This window comes from Cydia strobilella, chromosome 13 (genome assembly GCF_947568885.1).
Source record: "Cydia strobilella chromosome 13, ilCydStro3.1, whole genome shotgun sequence".
In the NCBI taxonomy this organism is placed as follows: domain Eukaryota; kingdom Metazoa; phylum Arthropoda; class Insecta; order Lepidoptera; family Tortricidae; genus Cydia; species Cydia strobilella.
Genome location: NC_086053.1, coordinates 8,769,661 through 8,791,046, shown reverse-complemented (window position 1 = coordinate 8,791,046; position 21,386 = coordinate 8,769,661). Strand labels below are relative to the sequence as shown.

The 21,386-nt window shown below is 35.6% G+C and overlaps 1 protein-coding gene across 2 annotated transcripts in view; it reads left to right on the top strand.

Moving 5' to 3' along the window:
- Window positions 1-21,386, top strand: part of LOC134746663 (putative inorganic phosphate cotransporter) — a 33,575-nt gene extending 12,189 nt beyond the window's left edge. The window contains exons 1-7 of one of the 2 annotated variants that reach the window (XM_063681168.1): window positions 10,819-10,935; window positions 13,269-13,395; window positions 14,612-14,705; window positions 17,081-17,323; window positions 17,755-18,060; window positions 18,511-19,032; window positions 19,485-21,386. In XM_063681168.1, the coding sequence (XP_063537238.1) occupies window positions 10,878-10,935; window positions 13,269-13,395; window positions 14,612-14,705; window positions 17,081-17,323; window positions 17,755-18,060; window positions 18,511-19,032; window positions 19,485-19,688 (1,554 nt within the window). In that variant the 5' untranslated portion in view covers window positions 10,819-10,877 and the 3' untranslated portion in view covers window positions 19,689-21,386. Of the gene's footprint in view, window positions 1-10,818; window positions 10,936-13,268; window positions 13,396-14,611; window positions 14,706-17,080; window positions 17,324-17,754; window positions 18,061-18,510; window positions 19,033-19,484 lie in introns of those variants that run through there. The other variant, XM_063681169.1, reaches the window with a different exon arrangement.

Sequence of the window (21,386 nt, the reverse complement as noted above, 5' to 3'; positions counted from 1 at the left end):
ACACTCAATAACTACTTCAAATTATGTAAAGTAACTTCATAAATGGTATGTACTCACTGACGAATTTTTCATCTATATGAAAATGAAAATGAAAAAATGAAAAAATTGTTTATTTTTTGGTTACAACATTTCACAATTTACACTTTAGTTATGCTTGGAATCTCCTTGTAAGTATTGTAAATACTTGTGAATATATATATATATATATAGTTAGAAGAATGTATGCATACATAGATGTAACATGCACTATGTAAATACCGAGCGTTGCTGATTAAAGGCTGGCGTCCACTAGTCTCGCCGAGGCGGATCGCAATAATTCGCCTTCTATACATTTACTATGAAACTGCGTCTGTTGACGAAGAGCCGCGGCGCGTCGAATCGAATTTACCATTCATAGTAAATGTATAGAAGGCGAATTATTGCGATTCGATTCGATTCGCCTCGGCGAGTCTAGTGGACGCCAGCCTTAAATCTGAGATGCCAAAAGAGGAAACATTAGTGGCAAGCGTGCTCGACATTTTCCTCTCTGGATTTTGGCCCTAAATGAATAATTCTTTTACACGAGTCCAATATTACCATTAGCTGTGTGTGTTCGTTTTGCTTTTTTTGATATTCTGGTTTTTATAAGAACTAATAAGTGACTTCAAACAGCGCTAAAACGGCCAATAAATATATATACGCCGTAAACATTGCAGACGCATACCTACAACAGAACAGAACCACCTAGCATACAAAATCGGCAACAATAAACGCAAAAAATCAAAACGGTAAGCTAAGACAGATAATTTCTTTACCATTGCGTTCCCAAAATTTCGTTACGATTGGTTAAGTTTTGGAGGTGGAAAATGTCGAGAACGAAGCCTCGATTTCTGAGATTTTTACGCAGGGTTTTCCGCCTAAGCTGCAGTTGTCCTTAACGCATTTTAGGAGCCGTCCCCGTCAGCGCGACGGAGATATTTACCTAAAATCTCAAATCTAAGAATCAGCTGTTATTTCCTCTTAAGGTCATTACTCATTAGGGTGCCACTCTTGAAGGGTGCCACTCGTTGTTTTGGGCCATAAAATAAACGATTAATTTGTATAGCCACTTTAACAGACTTAAATTTCAAACAAAATACTATTTAGCTATGAATTTCATACCTAATTACAAAAGTGGCTCCCGTGTTCAAAGACTTTACATTGACCTGTCACTTGATACAAGTCCCGTCTCTATCACTCGATCAAGGAGCAAGTTTTTCAGTGAGCCTGCCCATTGGCCGTTGAAGTGATCGGATTTCAGCGATGTGCAGGTAACTTGCCTTATCCAGGGTAAACTACCTCAACAATGCTTCAAGCTTTTAGCATATATTTGCTACATTAACTTACTTTAATTTTAGAAATACCTACCTACCTACATACCTAATACTCTTATGGGGCCCACTGACTATCAGTGCGCCGGACGATATCGGCCTGTCAGTTAGAACAAAAATTTGACAGTTCTGAACAACTGACAGGCCGATATCGTCCGGCGGACTGATAATCAGTGGGCCCCTTTAAGATTTGCATTTGCTTTAGATCAGTGGTAGCTGGTTAAACCTACAATGCGATCATTCCTAGGTAGGTATTTCGGGAAAAACAGTCTTAGTTCAAATATTGTTATGTATTAATAAATGCACGCTTAACATTATTTTTATTAGCTCTGTAAGTTACTAACACATATGGGTGTATTATGCCTGAAATAAATGATAATTTAGTTTAATTTGTTACAATGTAATGTACCTTTTATATACTTTTTTGCCAATTAATAGAGACCATTTTACATTAATTATGATGATGGAACTTCTTCATACTTATCTAACATTCATTTGGTAAATATCAACTCTGTAGATGCCCAGTCCAGGATATTTAATGTTTTCTTTTACCCGAGAGCTATCTTTCAATTTTAGGGTCAATTACCATGAGAAGCAGGTCGGATACTCTTAAAAAGGCGGTTAATTAAATAATGACATGAATACCTATTGTAATTATAGGTAGATGTAAGAAGTAAAAAACTGGGTAATTCCTGGTCTGTCCATTTAAACGGTATTAGTAGTAAAGTGACCATGTCTAGGATGCCGGCGGATCTAGTAAAACAAGTTCCAATCCGGTAAGGTCTCTCATATTTTGTGTGATGATTCCGATACCGAATTTTTTGTTGACTGTTAAAAAAGAGATACTTAGGAGGGAACATTGTGACGTTGATATCACAAAAAAATACGGCTGGTAAATTAGGTGTAGGTATCATAAAATATTCCCAAATGAGTCCGATTCCGAGTGGTATATTTGGGAGGTGTAGGTATTATATGTATTCATTCAAAAGAATAGGTACATTTTTACGTTAGAGGGCACACAATACCCGTGACATTGAACTGGTGCGATTTGTTACACTGAATGCTTCCAGGTAACGTAACGGAAACACACATTATAATAGCCATAACAACACTATCAATGAAAACGGAATAATGATGGTTTTATTTGGTCTGTAACTGCTTGCTAATCCTAGCTTACCAACACATGTGTAATACCTAGTGATAGATGATGTAGTTCTGTTGCCGCTATAACATCAAATACTAAAAACAGAATAAAATAAATACGTGATTTCTTTACCGTTTTTTTGGGTAATGGTAAGGAGCCCGACTCGCACTTGGCCTTTTTTTCTATTCAAACTGTAAACTAATAACAGTAATAATAACTCTCTATCCTCGTCAGTTAAATGGTATCACAATTTTAGATTGACACTATTTATTAAGGTATATGAAATATGCCAAATTTTAGCTCAATCACAATCTGACACAACATATGGTCAAAAAAATATTGTTGATCAAATTTAGTACCTAAACACAACAAAATTCTACACCGTATACAAACAAACAAACAAATTTCTATGCCCCTGCATATGTCACTTAACTCTGCAGCTTACTATATAATTGCAGTAGATGTATAAGGTATCTTACTACAAAGATTAAAAATGAAATACGTAAGAGCTTGTAAACGTAATTATAATTTAATGATGTTTCAAGGTCATTGTTTTCATATTTGGAGAATATTCAATATTTCTTCTGTATAAACTATAGTAAAGTTGACGCTTGTCATCGATACAAAGGTCGTATGAAACCTGTTCAAACATAATTTAAATTGCAATAAATCAAATGTAACCGCGCGATATCAAGAAAAAAAAATGCTTGTGATACTTCTCACCGCTATTTGCCATATACATACATACAAATACATCACACTTGCAGTGCCAACACTGCCAACATCCGTACTACTTGCATGCAGTTAGTATATGAAATCTAGAAACTCGCAGTCGTAGTAACCACTAATCACAAAGGGTAAACAGGCCATAAAGTTATTTTGACAGTGTAGGTGCCTACCACAAACTATATAGAGATACTACATATGTGCTTACGTTATATGTTATGGTCGGGGAGCCCAAGAGGGGATTTTTGGAGTCACTCGAGCGCGTCAGATTAAAATATGGGGGATACCTTGCATCCTGCTGAGTACCTCCACCAAGTACCTATATGCGTCCTTGACACCGAGCAGGGAGTCGACAGCTCGTCAGAATAGTAAAAAAAAACCGCCACCTTAAAATACTCGAGCGCGTCAGATTAAGATACGGTGGATTAATTACTTGTTAAGTAGTGCGCATGCCCCATTTTAGCGATCCGTAAGCGAGTGGCAGGGGCCGCAGCGGTAACTTACGGGTGTTTTATTTTTATTTTTTATTAAATAAGGAAACAAATTACAGTTATACAGTTTATTAGATTATTACAAGACCCATCGTAGGCAAAACCTTATGGAGGTTTGTGTGCCGATGGGGAGTTCGAGAATAATATAAAAAAAGTATATTATATCTTATCACAAGTATGATTCTTAGTATACATAGCTTGTGTCGTTAGTTTTTAATTTTTTATTAATTATTTTAATAATACGCTTTAAACGATATAATTAAACAATGTTAATAACAGGGGAGCCCAAGATGCTACATTTGAAGTAACTCGAGCTTAAAAAATTCGTTGTTAACCAACATTTATTTAGAAATGTTCAAACTGTGATATCTCGTGAACCCCTTGGTCGATTTTGATCTACTTAGCGGCATTCTGCTTAGTTTTATAGGTACGCAAAAGTTTACAAATAAAATAAATACATACGTCAGGATTTTTTAAAATTATCTTGAAAAATAAAAAATTTTTTTTTTTCAAATCCATATTATGAAAGTCATGTGACAAGAAAGGTATTAAGAATGAATGTGGAGGGAAGTACGAGGAGAGGAAAACCGAGGAAAAGGTGGATGGACTGTGTGAAAGATGATATGAAACTAACGCAAGTGAATGATGAGATGACGGGTGACAGAGATGTATGGAAGAAAAAGACATGCTGCGCCGACCCCAAGTGAATGGGACAAGGGCAAGCGAATGATGATTATCGCCAGATTAAGGTTTTACATAACCGGAATATCAATCTGAACCTGTCTGTTTAATAATCTGACACGCTCGAGTATTTCAAGATGGCGGTTTTTTTGCAACTTTGTGACTCTGCCATTTGCTTACTGCTCGCTGAAATCGTCAGATTATTGAAATATGTAGACACTTTTGTAGGGTCCATTTAACAACCCCTTTGAATATCTGACGCGCTCGAGTAAATTATTTTTTTTCAAATTTTCTACCCTTCCGTATGACCACCTTGCCTATGTAAACCGGCAGATTAACATACCCTTGTTATCAGAGACATGTTGCGCGACTGACACTACCAATATCTAACGCGCTCGAGTAACTATTACACATGGTGGTTTTTCAAAACAAACGAAACCGTTAACGACATCTAAACGAGAATAGGCCAAAGGTTGGTATTGGTGGTAGCGCCATCTGTGCGAGAATAAAATTTTCTTGATTTCCGAGGCATGTTTCTTCCTTACAGTTTATTCATCTTATACGGAGTTATCTTTGCCTATACTAATATTATAAATGGGAGTAACTCTGCCTGTCTCTTACCTCTTTACCGTTAAACCGCTGAACCGACTTAGATGAAATTTGGTATGGAGATAATTTGAGGGAGATAGGATTGTTTTTATCAATCATCATTATCGTCATCATTCCGTGCAGAAAAAAACGCGGGCAGAACCTAGTAATTGATATACCTATTAGGTATCACATTTGTCGATAAGATCATCAGCATGTATCTAATAATGTGTTATTATTAATGTGCAATTGACTTGTCAAACAAACCTAAACACTTTACGTATTGTAGGTACGTAATACAATAAATATAAACTGACACAAACACAACAAAGCAAAGAGGTATTTTTCGTCCGTGGCACCAATAATGAAATATTAACCAGAAACCCTGTAAAATTTAATAAGTTTTTAACATTGATTTTTAAACACTGACAACATTTTGATATAAACAAGAGTCATAGAGCTGCCCGTTTGACGTTTCATTAATTTTGGTTTGTTTTAAAAGAAGTGCGAGTCGGACTCGCGCACAAAGGGTTCCGTACCATTACGTAACGTTTTTTGCAAAAAACGGCAAAAAAATCACGTTTGTTGTATGGGAGCCCCACTTAAATATTTATTTTATTCTGTTTTTAGTATTATTGTTATAGAGGCAACAGAAATACATCATCTGTGAAAATTTCAACTGTCTAGCTTGCTATCACGGTACATGAGATACAGCCTGGTGTCTGACGGACAGACAGTCAGACAGTCGGCCAGCGGAGTCTTAGTAATAGGGTCCTGTTTTTACCCTTTGGGTACGGAACCCTAAAAACAGGTAAGTAACATATGTAGTTTTAATGTGTTAAGTATGTTGAATGAGACCAATTGCAGTATCTTTCATTTATTTAATACGTCGAAAACATAAAAGACGAAAAGGACATTCAACTTTAGACGCGTAAATCGGTAAATTTTTTACAATCTACATATTAGTAAAATATTTAAATATATTCAAAATTTTCTCTTAAACGTTTTCTGAGTACCTTTACTATACTCGCAGTTATACTCGTAGTTAGGATAGACAATAATTACGTTTAGTAACGTCGTCACGTCGCCTATGTAGGTAGTACCTAGTAGAGGTACCTGTTAGAAAGTTAGACTTTTGTGGTTTAGCGTCAAGGAGTCTTGTGGTTTTAAATTTTAAACGCTTATATAGTATAGTGCTTAAGATTGTTAAATACTACGATCACAATTATAAACTGAAATAAATGTCATATATAAAGAAAAAGTGAAGAAGCCCTCCAGTGGTGAAGGCCGGATTCGAACCGATCTTTCTTTAATATGTGAAATCTATTTCAGTTTATAATTTAGTTTAGTTTAGTTTTATAGTTTTGACTGAACCTTTTTAGGGTTCCGTGCCCAAAGGGTAAAAGGGACTCCGCTGTCCGTCCGTCTGTCTGTCCGTCTGTCACCAGGCTGTATCTCATGAACAGTTGAAATTTTTACAGAAGATGTATTTCTGTTGCCGCTATAACAACAAATACTAAAAACAGAATAAAATAAATATTTAAGTGGGGCTGATTTTTTTGCCGTTTTTTACGTAATGGTACGGAACCCTTCGTGCGTGAGTCCGATTTCCACTTGGTCGGTTTTTTAACCCCTGACGCATAATGAGGATGCCGCTACGTGTGTGTGTGTTTGTGTGTGTCTATCTGTGGCACCATAGCTCTTAAATGGGTGGACCAATTTGGATGCCATTTTTAGGGTTCCGTACCCAACGGGTAAAAACGGAAACCTATTACTAAGATTCCGCTGTCCGTCCGTCCGTCTGTCACCAGGCTGTATCTCATGAACCGCAGTTGAAAATTTCACAGATGATGTATTTCTGTTGCCGCTATATCAACAAATACTAAAAACAGAATAAAATAAATATTTAAAGGATTACTGAGCAACTTTGACTATAGGACCAACCCCGAAATCGCGAAAAAAAAATTGTCTGTTTCATACATTCTGGCTGGTCCATTTTCTATGAGAGGGTAAATTCTTTTTCTCGATTTCGTGGTTGGTCCCATAGTAAAAGTTGCTCAGTATAATCCCAAAACCTCCCTGGCAACGGGAATACACTTATTTTTTAGCCACCCTGTATATTCTCTTTGTATTTACTAAGCTTTATTTTCTTGATTTTGTCTAAAGATTTTGCATGGCCGGTCCAAAAGTTAGACTGTTAATCGTCGTATTCCACATAGGTACAGAATTATTGCAGGGGTGGTCGATGATCTCTATCTCTAGAACTAACCTACTTAATACCTTCTGATTACTGCTGTAGGCATAACTGTGCCACTGTGCAATGTGCATACCTCTTTGATATTCTGTATTGCTGACATGCAATACTTATTCTTAAAATTTTCCGAAACAAAAAAATTGAAAACCACATAGGAGCATTTCATGAAATTCTCTACCGTTGTCCCGTACGATCGCGAATTTTCTGAAGATCTGCAGGTATAAGAGTTTCCTTTTTTATGACAAATGGTCAAAAATATGCACAGAATAATAATCGCCTCTGCTTTAAATGCCTAAAAAAAGGTTTGAACACAGGAAATAAAATGCGTCTGTAGTCTGTACGGGACAGCCCGTGGAATGCTCCATAAAGGAAAGGTACTTATATACTTACTGTAAAAATTTGATAATGCTAATACGCAAATTATTTTCGCATACCATGATACCATGATACCATCATCATTGTTTCACGCACGTTAGGTCACGTTTGAACGACAATTTTGTTTTAAAATTATTTCATCTTTATATCCGTAAAGGCTGTAACAAATGGAAACAAAAGAGTTTAACCTCGTTCACGCAATGGTAAACCCGAAAGCGCTGTAACTGATGGTAGCCGTACTGGTTGGCAAATTACATATGTCGTTTTGGCAAGAAAGTCACGTAACCACGTAAGGCAACGTATATTAAGCCATTAGGGGCACCTGCATCATTAAACCTGGAGTTACCATGGTTACCAGTACAATTTGACACCGGGTTAACGGTTTATCCGATTAACCCGGGTTAGTGGGATGGTGCAAAAGGCGCTGTGTTTTATCTTATTTAACTTCATATATGATACTCTGACATTATTATACTCTTACTCGCGCGGAGTTCGCAATTTAACACAATACATAAAAACAGAGGTAAACAACAGGCTGCCTTATCGCTAAAGAGCGATCTCTTCCAGACAACCTTCAGGTAGTGGAGAAATGAAACTAATAATTTAACTAACAACATAGTGCTTATGAAGCACTTGGGTATTTATCTATACTGAGACAATCTTCTTAGAGTACAGGAGACTGAATTTATAAATAGGTATATAAATCATAATTATTTGCATAATTAAATAATATTTGCTTAATTTAATTACACTCAGCGTGAGTGTAATTAAATCATTACTAAAAAAAATCACAACAACCTGACCATCCTTACCCATTAAATAAATACAAAAAAAATGTTATTATTAGTAATGCTATAGCTGTTGTTTTGTAAATCTGTTTAAAAAGTAACAAGCCTGTTTTAGTTTTGTACTTTATGCCCAGTTTGATTTGGCTACTAGCTGGAGTTATATTTAAGTTTAAATTAAAATTGTAGGTACCTAATAAGTACTTATTTACCCGCGTTTGCTTGGCACCAACAACCATCAATTCAGTCCGGGTGCCAATTTCGGTGCGTCCATTTCACATCCATATGAGTGATGAGTGTAAGCGGAACGTACTGAGGCTGTAAGGAAATTATATAAAAATTGGGTATGCGTCAAGACAAACTGACGGCAACAAAAACTACTTTGGCGTTTTTACATGTTTTTATGGTTTTTCCCAGACACGGTAATTGATACCCATGCGACGAGTCTTACTTACCCATGACGGTGATAATAGTAATCGACTTTTTATAACACAAAAGGTACCACAAGTGGTTACCTAGTTACTAAAATTGAAGAAAACAAAATGGTCGGAAATATTATAATTTCCAGCCCCCCCCCCCACGCTTTTGTACACTGATAAGTCAAGTGCGTGTCACTAGGGCGGTACCTAGCGTGGTGGTGGGGTGGTTGATTTTCACCATTGGGTAAGTCAAGGGGACGCTTATCTGAATTTTAGGCACTTATCAGTCTAACCTGAAGATTATTCGAAAAAAGTTTGTAGTGTACTTTAAATCAATATTTGCATGTTTTGGAATAAAATTGCTTAGATGTTTTTTAGTCTTAATCACGGTCACAGAAAAAAAGAGAAGTTATTGCGTGCTGTGAAAATGATCTACCTGCTAAGTTTCCAGTAGACAGGCATTATAATAATTGCAAATCCAAGCCAGAGACATGATGCTGCACACCATTAGGTACGGTTGGGTGATCGACATAATTTCATGTCACATAATTCTCAAGGTGGATCTAAACATGTTTGTCGCAGAGGTGTCCTGTTCATTAATTAGGATGAAAACACTCCTTTTCGGCACTCAGTTTGTTACCTAAAATGTTGTTGTGTTTTGATGTTTTCGCGTTTTTTTTTGACATAACTGACACCGAAAATAGACAGGCCAGTCAAAACGTTACTTTGACGATGTTTTGACGTCATTAGTTGCGTTTAGTAAAATAAAGTAGCTATGAACCGTAAACTGCAAGTGGCTTCCCAAAAAAAATACTCGGAAAGTGGGTTTACTTAAAACAGTCTCCACTTTGTATTTTACAAAAAATATACGGTATCACTTTGAGCCCCCGAAGTTCCTGGATCCGAAATCTTAACGAACTCAGAACATTTACAAATTTTCTCCATATGACTACTAAAAAAAAATTATTTTTGAGTTAAATAGAATAATGGCTACAGTTATTTTTATTGTATACCTATATATTGATAATACAACGCAAAAGATTTTACAATAATACGTCCTTAAAACTTATGTAGCTGTACAAGAGTTTCTTGGTAAATAAACTTACGGAACTCCACTTTTCTTATTAGTACCTAATTTATTTTGACCCTGATAAAATGTGATGATTTGTATCGATTTTGTTGATAATAGACGTATTATTGTAAAAAAAAAAATTTGGCCGGGGAATTGTTCCCAGTAACTATGGGAAAATTCCCAGGAAATATGGAAAATTTCCTGGGAGTACATAGGGAATTTACTTAGATGGATGAGATGCGGTTATTAATGTTTGAAAAAAAGTTAAGATGCCAAGTGTTGACTGAATTTTTGATAATAAAATAGTATATCTATGCACAATTTCAAAATTCCCCTACTTTCCCTTCATATAGGAAATTTCTCGGGAACGTTTGCGGGAATAATCTCACCTAGGGAATTTTGCGCTGGCAATATTTTGAGCCCTATGTTTCAAGAATATTAAGGTACAATACTTCACTAGCCAACTAGAATATTCTTTTAGGATTACTATCAGGCATTTATTATATGTTAGTATTTCCGTGGAATAAAATTACACAAAATCCGTAGGTTGGCGGCCACTTAGTTATTACAGCTAATAAAAGAATTTCGTCTAATTATTTTGTAAGTGAAAACTGATTAAAAAAAGAAATACCTAAGTAAATACCTAGGACGACACAAATTTTTATTTTTAGGTTTGATATATGGTCTGGAAACTATGTACTTATGTGTAAAATATTAAAAAAAATTATTATTCTTGAAACCTCAGAAGCTCAGAAGTTATCGCTACATGCTACATCTAATATGCTCTGGCAAGTCTGGCAGAAATCAACGTTTTTAAATAGTTTTTAACCAAAACTACAACTAAAACCTTTTTTGAAGAGAATCTAAAAGTTACTCCAGTGTCAAATTACTGTCACATGTCATTAAGTATGACATATTTATGTAGGTACATGTTTAGTACTGAATTAGTTTTGTATTACATATATTTTAATATTTCGACACTACATATATAAAATGAAATTTATGAAGTCTGTTGAAGTGAATAATAAGAAAGCAACATTATTTGTTATTGGTATGTTTAATACTTAACGTAGGTATCAAAATATGTATATAGGTATAAATATAAGTATTATCCATTGAATGTAATGAATAATCGTCTTCAACGTCTTACCTATATGCATGACGAGTAAAAAAATAAGTATCTGCGTTTTTTTACGGCAGGTTTTTCCGCAGTAGGTGGTGCAGAATCCACAAAGTTTAAAATGATAATTGTATTGATAAAGTACCTAGTACCTACATTATTTAAAGATAATAACTGTGCCTTACAAAAAATCGAGTTCTTGGTTTGCCGTTGGTAGATTGTAAATAGAATTATATATATGACTAGCTGTTGCCCGCGACTTCGTACGCGTGGATTTATATGTTGGTGGACCACCAACATAGTCATATTGGTGGTTATATATTTTACATGAGCATAGAACATTATGCAGCAAAAGATATCAGTAGGGACGGTTAATCATTTGTTAATAATTATACAACGCATGAAATTTGTCTTTCACAAACTACGAAGTTTCAAGCTCTTAACTAAAAAAAATGTTCTCGATATAATCCCTCTTAACCCTCTTAGAAAGATTTTCAAGTCCACTACTTATTTAAAAAAAATGTTCGCTCCCGATGCGGACTGTGAAATAAATTTCGTCTATTTCAATATAATGCGCTTTTACCAAGTTTCAAGTTCCTAGCTTAAAAGAAAACTTAATATACCACATATACTCTTACATCCCCTTTTTAAAGGGGGTTAAATGAAATCAAATAAAATGAATGAGTGTTGAAATGTTTTCTTGTATTCTAATAATATGCCTTTATACAAATATTCAAGCCCCGGCACTAAAAAAAAAGTTTGACCATACAAACTGTCAAACCCTGTTTCACCACCTTAAGGGATGAATTTTAGAAAACGCTGAAATCAGTTTTCTTCTATTTTTCAACCCATATGAATTTTTAAAACAGCCGAAATTACTTTTCATGTATTCTAATAATTGACCTTATGCAAGATTTCAAGTCCCGCAGTCAAAAAAATATTTGATCTCCATACAAATTTTCAACCCCTTCTTCACCACCTTGAGGGATGAATTTTTCAAAACGCTGAAATTGGTTTTCTTGTTTTTTAATATATCACCTTATTGCTAAGTTTCAAGTTCCTAGCTTAAATTGTATTGTATATACTAATATAGACTAAGGCATTGTTACTAACAACATTTTTATGGGCCCCAGGCCTGAAATAAACTAATATTTAATTTAATTTAAAATAAAATTTGAACCTCAAGACAAACTTTTATCCCCTTTATAACCCCCTTAAGGGTTGAATTTCCATAAACGCCGAAACCACTTTTCTTGTACTCGAGGATAATAATGGCGTTCAGTGGAGACAACTTTTGGTTTATGAAGCTCAAGTAGCTCAACCCAGTGATTTGCGCCGGATTGTAAGAAAATGTTTGGCGATCGCGGATTTGTGTACTTGGCGATTTTTACGGCACTATAACCCAAAACTGATTAGGAAAGAAAATTAAACGAATAAAAACGATTATCGTTTCAAAAACTTGTTATTTAACTGTACAGCGAATTTTCGGTTACTGATGAAGTGAAGGGTTAAAGTGACGTCACAAAGTTCGCTCGTGTTCTTTCACCCTCTCTTGCACACTTCGTTTGCTTTGACCAATGTACACACTTCCGCAAATAAATACATCTATTTTGTAAACGCCCGGATTTTGGTACGGAATAACATCTTTTGGACTGCGTAAAAGATCTGCTACTTTAGATAACGGCTTGATGGAGAATTTCTTAAGTATACTGCTCCTATTTTGTCCGTTGTCCCTTTCACATATGGTAAGAACGCTGGAGGTTGTCTGTCTGAACGCGGGAAAGGAATGAAAATAAATGTAAGCAAGACGAAAGTATTGGTATCTGAAAAGGGAAAAAATAGGTACCTATGACAAACGGATTGGTCAAGAAAGAGTAGAACAAGTGAAAGAGTTTGTGTATCTGGGAACCTTGTTCACTAGGGAATGATAAAGACATTGAAAGTAGAGTGAATGCTGGAAATCGTGTGAATGGGGCACTTAATGCTTTTATGATCAGCCAGAAGGTGTCGCAAAAAGCAGTAGCAAAAGGTAGCGAAAGTTGTGTACTGTATTTTCCGAAAATATTTTTTCCAAGTTGCGATTTGTGCCATTTGATGGCCATTCGCAATTATTACTACTTCATTTTTTCTCAATAGCTTTCCGCAAGCATTTCTAACCATTCGCATATTTTCGCATTATATTTATTTTTCAATAACTTATTTTCCTGAACCTCTCATCTGTTAAAGCAAAAGCGTTATTTTTTTAAAACCGTTTTCTTTAACAGGGGTAGTTCCCGTGCGGTTTAACGTATGGGTAATGCTGTTCACGAGCTGCTGGGTAGCTTACATGCTGAGGGTCAACATGAGTCTCAACATCATCGCAATGGTGCCACAAGTCGAGAGCAATACCACGTAAGTTAAGGGCTAATTAGATCCACACTTGCGAACGGGCCCGATTTTCGGGCCCGAGTAAGAGTCGTTTTCTGTTTCTCCAAATATCAGCACATCAAAAATTTATTTATATAAAATGTAAAAAATGTAAAAAAATAGTCAAATGCTAAACTATCAAACAGAACATTTTTGGCAATTAGTGACAAAGTATTTTTACATATAGCAGTCAAATGGGTCAAACACTACCCGACCGCGATCGAGGCCTATTCGATCGTGCTGTACTGTACGTGTTTAGGTGGTCCGCCGTTCGTCCGTTAAGTACGCAGCTATAAGTGAAAGGGAGAAAGAGATATTTTGACCGGACCAAGGTAGCTCTCCAGTACGCCCGTCTGTTACGATTAAGTTTCTGAAAATATAGGCCTTTACAGACCATGCCATAAACCGCATGCGATTTTAGATAAATTGCCACTTAGGCCGCAGGTGTAATGAATTCAATCAAATGCTGCAATGTAACACAAATTAATGCAGTTATCGGTGGTTTGTAGGGGCCCTTTGTCACAGTTCGAGTTCTACATAGAGTTAGACCAAGCTAAGTTACCAGCCATACGTGCAAGTGTTATTTAAATGTCATAATACATAAAAGATGTCATAGTAACCTAAGCGTAATCGAAGTTAATGATTCGTAATATTTCTTACTGGGATTGTGTTTACACTCGCATGAAAAACCTTAGTTCCTCATAATTAATGTGAAGTAGGTAGATATTTTTCATAATTAGGTACTGGTATTTATTTAATGCTACAAGGTGTGATGTGATTTTCTACACCCGTATGAATGAACAATTTGTATAAATCATCATGTTCACTTGCCCGCATATGCTTAATTATATGTATGACACAGTTCATAATGCCTTCTTACGAATGTATAGGTACTATTAGGTACATACTTACTACTTAGTTGCGAGACGTGGTAAACGGCATTATCAAACAAAAAGAAAGCGACCAAGAGCAGTAGGGAGTCGCAGGGTTTTGTACATATTTTTACTGAGAAGAGAAGACTTTTTGCGATTACTCAAAAACGGCTTCACTGATCATGTTCGCTATAGTTTTAATTATAAATAATATAGTTATATTGCTTGAGAGCAGCAGCAGCAGTGGGATGTATATAGGCTAGATTGTTCTTATAATGTTAATTCTTTCTATTTAAAATTTTAATAAACGGATTTTATTACATTTCCAGGTCACATTCTCAGTGTAACGCTAAAGATGATCCAATAAGGAACGAAACTTTAAGGCACGCTGACATTGCCGACGTTAGGCAGGCTCCGAGACAGGTAAAATACGGACGTATCTGTGTCCAATATATGTATATACCTACTTTAGCATTTATCATTCCATTTTTCAAGTCTACCTTTAATCTTTTTTGTCCTTTTTGCTAGGCTTGTTATGTGCTCAAAATGAATAAAGTTTTTTTTTAAATGATGTCATGTCATGTCATACTTAAAGTAAAGTTTGAAGTTTTTATAATACGAGTAAAAAACGGTCCACTTAAAAAAATGAACTACTGGTTCCTCTTCCACCCATTTACCTTTTTAACTATTATGTGGTTATCAAACTGGATGCGATTCGCACACCGCTATAAACAAATTGTAACAATACATCGGTAAGAAGGTAAATGGGTGGAAGATAAGGAACCAGTAGGTATATAATCTTGTTACATTACGTCATATTATATTTTCAAAGGGTTATCGGTGCAGCACCAGCAGCACTTACAATACTGTGTCATTTAAATAATGGAGATTACCAAGTGTTAAGACCATGCGGTAACCCATATTACCCACTTGCGGTTTGTATTGCTAATAGAATAATACTTTAGTCACACTTTAATTATAAGTAAAATTTTCACGTAAACATTGATGACTCAAAACATTATTCCAAACGTATAAATATTCCTTGCGTTGGAATTTAATTTAAAGACTAATAAAACGAGTTTCCATAATCGGTTTATCGAATCCGCATACTTTTTAATATATTTTTATTTATTGTTGTATTGATAGGTATAGGTAAGTAATATCGCTGATAGTTTTGAGTTTTACATTGTAGATTAATCGTTAAACCATGAAAGATGATTATGTTATTTGCTCGTAATTTTCGTTTAATTTTATTGTAAAAGGCCTAAGATAAGGCGGTTCCCTGAGCCAGAAGGCGAAAAATCTCCTTATATGATCATGTTTTTCTAAGAGGCGTTGATATTCGTATACGTGAAAAAAATATAATGTAGTTCTTGACTATATTATCTTCAATAACATAGCTTCCGATACACGAATTTTGACACTTCGCTCGATACAATTAATTCCCAAAGTAACCTCTAACTCGGACTTTTAATCAAACTTTACTCGGTTATTTATTATGTGACACTATAAACAAAAAAAGAAGAAAAACAATCTTAACTTAGATAGTAATTTCATAGCTTTCGAATTTCGATATTGTAAGGTAACGTTTTTAAAAAAAATAAAAATCGACAAAATTCGATCAAAATTGACACTTGGCGCGCATGCACTTTCCCGTTCTTTCTTGCGAAATGTGACAGTGACAGCGGCAAACCGATGCCCATTCAAAAGGTGCACATTGAAATAAACATTAGTGTATTTTGAAGAAAAACACCTTAAGATACATAATCAATCATCATCTATGTAACTTCCAACGGGAACATAGTTAAAATGCGTTTCAAACTTCTTTTAACTTTTTCTAAAAAACGCGGCAGGTTTGTCCATGGAACGTCACATATATGATAAGAATCGTGATGTAGAGACGAGTTAGTCATGCATGCATCCAAGGTATATTCTACCTAAACGTGTGTCTCTCTTGTTTTGCTCGTTTTTCCATATCTTTATTTAATATTTTAGACGGTCAGAGTATAGCAAAAGGGGCCCCATTTTAGGACAGAAATTTTTCATAAAAAAAATTTTTTTCTCATTTTTGCAACTTTTTTGATTAGAACTTTAAAGAACACATTAAAATAAGCATCTTTTATTGATTACAATTTTTTGATTAACTTGCCCGTTTAAGAACTACAGCGGTCCAAAGGGGGCGCAACTGGACTTAGAAAATTTACTCAAATGGATTATTCCTAGCCACGGTTGGCAAATGTTTTGTACCTAACTGTCTACAAAATGGGAATTACACTAAATCAGTAGGTAGGTTAGGTTCGTTAGGTAGCTTTAAATGCCCGAAGGGCAAACCGCCCAGAAATAGGAGCCCCGCGAAGCGGGGCTTCGTCTAGTTAGCTGGAGTTCGTCGGACTATTTCTTTAAAAAAAATTTACTTCACAACGCAACTAGACGTATATACGTATACGTCCTATTTCTGGGCGGTTTGCCCTTCGGGCATTTGAAGCTACCTAACGAACCTAACCTACCTACCTATTGATTTAATGTAATTTTGGATTCCCATTTTGTAGCCAGTTACAAAACTTATTTACCAAACAATTCCACTCTGGCCCAATTCGTAACTGGCTACATACAAGGAATTTTATAAAAAAATGATATGATCAAGTTTATAAAAAAACTTCTCTCAATAAAAGAGGCTTATTTTAATGATTACTTGAAAATAAAAAAATAAAAAGGAGCAAAAATGATAAAAAAAATTTTGCTCGTAAATTTTCTAAGTCCTAAAATCGGGCCCCTTTTGCTATACCCCAACCTTTTAGACACCTGGCGCCGGGTCTTTCGACTGGAGCCCTGAGCAACAAGCCCTGATCCTCGGTTCGTACTTCTGGTGCTACCCCGTGACGTCATTAGTGGGCGGCATGGCGGCAGAGCGCTGGGGCCCGCGCTACGTCGTGCTGACAACGTCACTGCTGAGCGGACTGTTGACCATTTTAAGTCCCGCTGCGGCCCGCCTGCATTATGTCGCTATTGTCGTCGTGCGGTTTTTACTCGGCATTGCTGGCGTAAGTACTACCTCTTCTCTTATTTGTACTCGTAGCTGCAGTATAAGACAGCATAGGGGTTGATTTACTCTTTCTTGTAGTTTATTTGTCCCGTCCCGTTGGGCAGGAGACAACACTACAGTTTATTAAAAAATGTAATACATACTACTGACATGCGCACTAAATGGCTTATCCCATATTGGAATAGGAAAAACAGTGACTTTTAAGGGTGAACCAGGAGACATCATCATTGCAAGAAAATGTTGTTGAAACGTTATTGTTGTGAAAGCAGTCCCGATCTACCCTAAAGTAGATCGCAAAAAGAAGAAGAATACCTACCTAGGTACTACTTGTATGTAAGTAGGTACTAGGTACTCTTCTTCTTTTTGCTGCCAAATTAGGACGTAATATTTCTACATCACTTAAAACTATATAACATTTTACCGTTACAGGGATTCATCTACCCGGCGCTCCACGCTTTAATCGCAAGATGGGCGCCACCAACAGAAAAGGGAAAATTCGTCAGCGCAATGATGGGAGGAACCATGGGTACTGTGATGACTTGGTCTGTCACTGGTCCTTTAGTGGAGAAATTCGGATGGGCCTCAGCTTTCTACGTACCAGGCGCGTTGACTTTGATCTGGTGTGCAGCGTGGTGGTACATTGTAGCCGATTCGCCGGCAGAACATCCAAGAATCAGTGATAAAGAAAGAAAGTACATTCAGGATGCTCTGGGAGACAAAGTCAAGAAATCAAAGGTGAGGCATTAATACTATAACTCCCAGAAAATAATGAGTATCATGACATAATATCCCAGATGCATAATAATCTTGTTATTTTAGTATTTTTAGTACAGATAAATTCATCGGATTCTGTTTTTTTTCCTTTTAATAACTTAGCTTAGAGAACTGCCAATTATGATACTCAGGAAGTCATTTAATTTTCTAGTATCTAACTGCTGTGATGAGCACGAGGCACGATAGCTTTTTTAAGTAATGAACGATCTAACCCTCGCGCACATTAAATCCGCATTTTACGTGACGTATTGCATTGACCTACTTACATTATCGAACCTTCAAAGAGATGTACAAGTAAAAGAAATTGCAGCATTAATCGAGGTCATTTGATAAGTTTCATTAACTTACGTGAGACATCTTTTTTTGGAGATGTTCCAAAATGTGTTGTAATATTATAAATTTCAATTTCAGGGTCTCCCGCCGTTCAAGAGCATTGTGACATCATTTCCTTTCCTGGCCATGGTGATATTGCACTACGGAAATCTTTGGGGCTTGTACTTTATAATGACAGTGGGGCCAAAGTTCGTGTCAAGCGTACTAGGCTTCCAGCTCTCAGCCGCCGGTGTCATATCAGCTCTGCCGTATTTGGCCAGATTATTCCTATCTGCGATATTTGGAGTGCTAGGGGACTGTATTTTGGCGAGAAATCTTATGACGACGACACACATTAGGAAATTCTTTTGTTTGTTCTCGCATATAATCCCTGGGCTGTTGTTGATATTGCTGGTGTACGCGGGATGCTCGACGGCATTGTCCGTTGCCTTGATTACTCTGTCGATGGGGGCCAACGGCGCCGCAACGCTCACCAACCTACAGAACCACCAGGACCTCGCACCGAATTACGCCGGGAGCTTGTATGGCATTGCCAATGCCATTGGAAGCACTGCCGGGTTCTTCACCCCGATGATTACAGCCTACTTTACAAGGAATGGGGTAAGCTCACTAACCCATTCAATGTTTCATGTCTATATTGTATTTTTATAAAATGAATTGCAATCACCATCAGAATGAAATGAAAATAAAATGAAATTGTTTAATTCCAGAACACATTTACCTTATAATAGAGTTTTTTTTCCTATTTAAGAGCTATTTGGTCTGACAAACTGAATGGTTCAAAGTAGAAACCTTCAATTTAATTCTAAGATCTACGTTTAATCAATCTTGTTACCTATTTCATATAATTACTAGGTAATAAAAACAGAGTAAGTATGTATAATATGATACACTTAGTACTTATTAATAATAAATTATGTTTTTTTTTATTATATTAGGTGTCATCAAGGAGTTATTGATGGTAGAAAAGATGTAAAGTCTGACAAGAAATCATACTCCTTCCTGGGTATAATGAAGTGAAATATATTGATTCTTGTTTGGTCTTATTTCAGAATGGCTTTGAGCAGTGGCGGCCAATATTTTTCGTCGGAGCCTCGGTATACATAGTGTCAGCCATCTTCTTTATATTCTTTGGAACTGGAGAGACTCAGGACTGGAACTTTCCTAAAGAGAAGGAGGAGGAGTCAGATGGCAAATCAAAGAAGATCGATCTCAAAGATGCGAAAGACACTCCACTTAGTGTAATTAGTTCTTAGTAATATTTAGAACAAAATGTTTATTTAATTTAGCTTTATTTATAGGACCTTTAACTATGATAATGGTATGATCTGAGTATAAACCGATTTCAAGAATCGACTTTAATCATAAGGTTAGGTATCAGTTAGTAGAGGAATGTTTCATTTATGATGCCTTTGAATCTTAAAGAAGTTCAGCCATAATTTGCCATTTGACCTGTTTTCACCAAAAGTGGATAACTATGGAATTTGTTCGATTTTTTCCTACTAAAGTAGCTGAACCCATTGTTATATTTATTTTTCGAAAAATAGAATTACAATTATTTTTTATTTGATTTGTGTCTATAACTCAGTTTAAGAAGATTAGCAGCATTTATAAACAAGTAAAATACAAATTATGCATATTACCTGTAGTCTGTATTTAGATTTAGAATTGTCTTTGACTTAGGTACCTGTAGAAGTTTATAAAAGATTGGAATGTATAAATGATGTATAAATGTTGATAGTATTTGACAAAATAATAATTTATTCATATACGAGTATAAAATTTAACAGACTGTGATTGTATTTATTTTATAATTTACCAAATCGTGACCAAATGGAATGTGATGTAGTTTTAAGTTTATTTAGTACCGATTGGTCATTCCCGTGACTCGTGGCTCAAATCTCAGCACTAATTCTAGGCAACTGCCAAATTATCTACACCTTTCTCAAAAAATCTAATGGACAATAGAAAAAAAAACTGTTGCAAGTTATTTTTAGGTAGAGAATCTCTGTAATGTAAAATTGTTGTAAAATCTTAATAAACTTTTGTATCGATGTAAGATAACGAGGGCCGGTGCAGATGCTGAGAATTAAGCCCCTGTTTAGATTATTGTAAGTAACCCAGCGAATATAAAAAAAAAGCTGTGGCAGCCACAGCATTTTTTTTAACCATACCTATTTTTCTGTCTAGTGTGATCATTTATATTAAGCAAATTACTGTAAGAGCTTGACATTTCTCTATTATCGTATTCTTAGACTACAAACGGGGTGAAATGTTTTAGGCGATACAAGATTTATGAACGCGACTGTACAGATTTCTATCATCATTTATTTGTTACAAAAGCAACCATGAAATCTCCAAAAAACATTACGTTTTCTACAGTTCAATTCGATACCATGTATGGAGACTAGGATATTTGTAATGTGATTTTAGAGTTACTGCAATAGTACCTAAAAGTTGATTATAGAAATGAGTACAAATCTTGTATCACCTATAAAATGTCACCCAATAAGTATTATTCGTTCCGATTTGATTTAAGTAGTTCAATGCTATATACGAAATATTTTACAGCAATAGCAATAGGTATTTACGTTATTGTTAAAGCTGATACACATGCGATTGCACATATATCAATATATGTGGACGATTTACAGTTCAATACAAGACACGTGTATGCCATCGGCACGTCTGATGTATTTATATTCCATTGTTGCGGATATTACCTAAGATATTACGTTATGTGACGTTAACATCTGCTGTGTTGACCGTTTGTGACCCAATTTAGTCAAAATTTAATGTGACTTACTCGTAAAATAATTGGAAGTAACGTAAAATATATGTATGTACTTTTTTTTAAAATAAATGCGGAAATATGATCGGTATTAATAAGCTTTTTTATCTGTTTTATCTCTATTGATGAAAATTGAAATTTGAATAAACTCGATATGACAAGT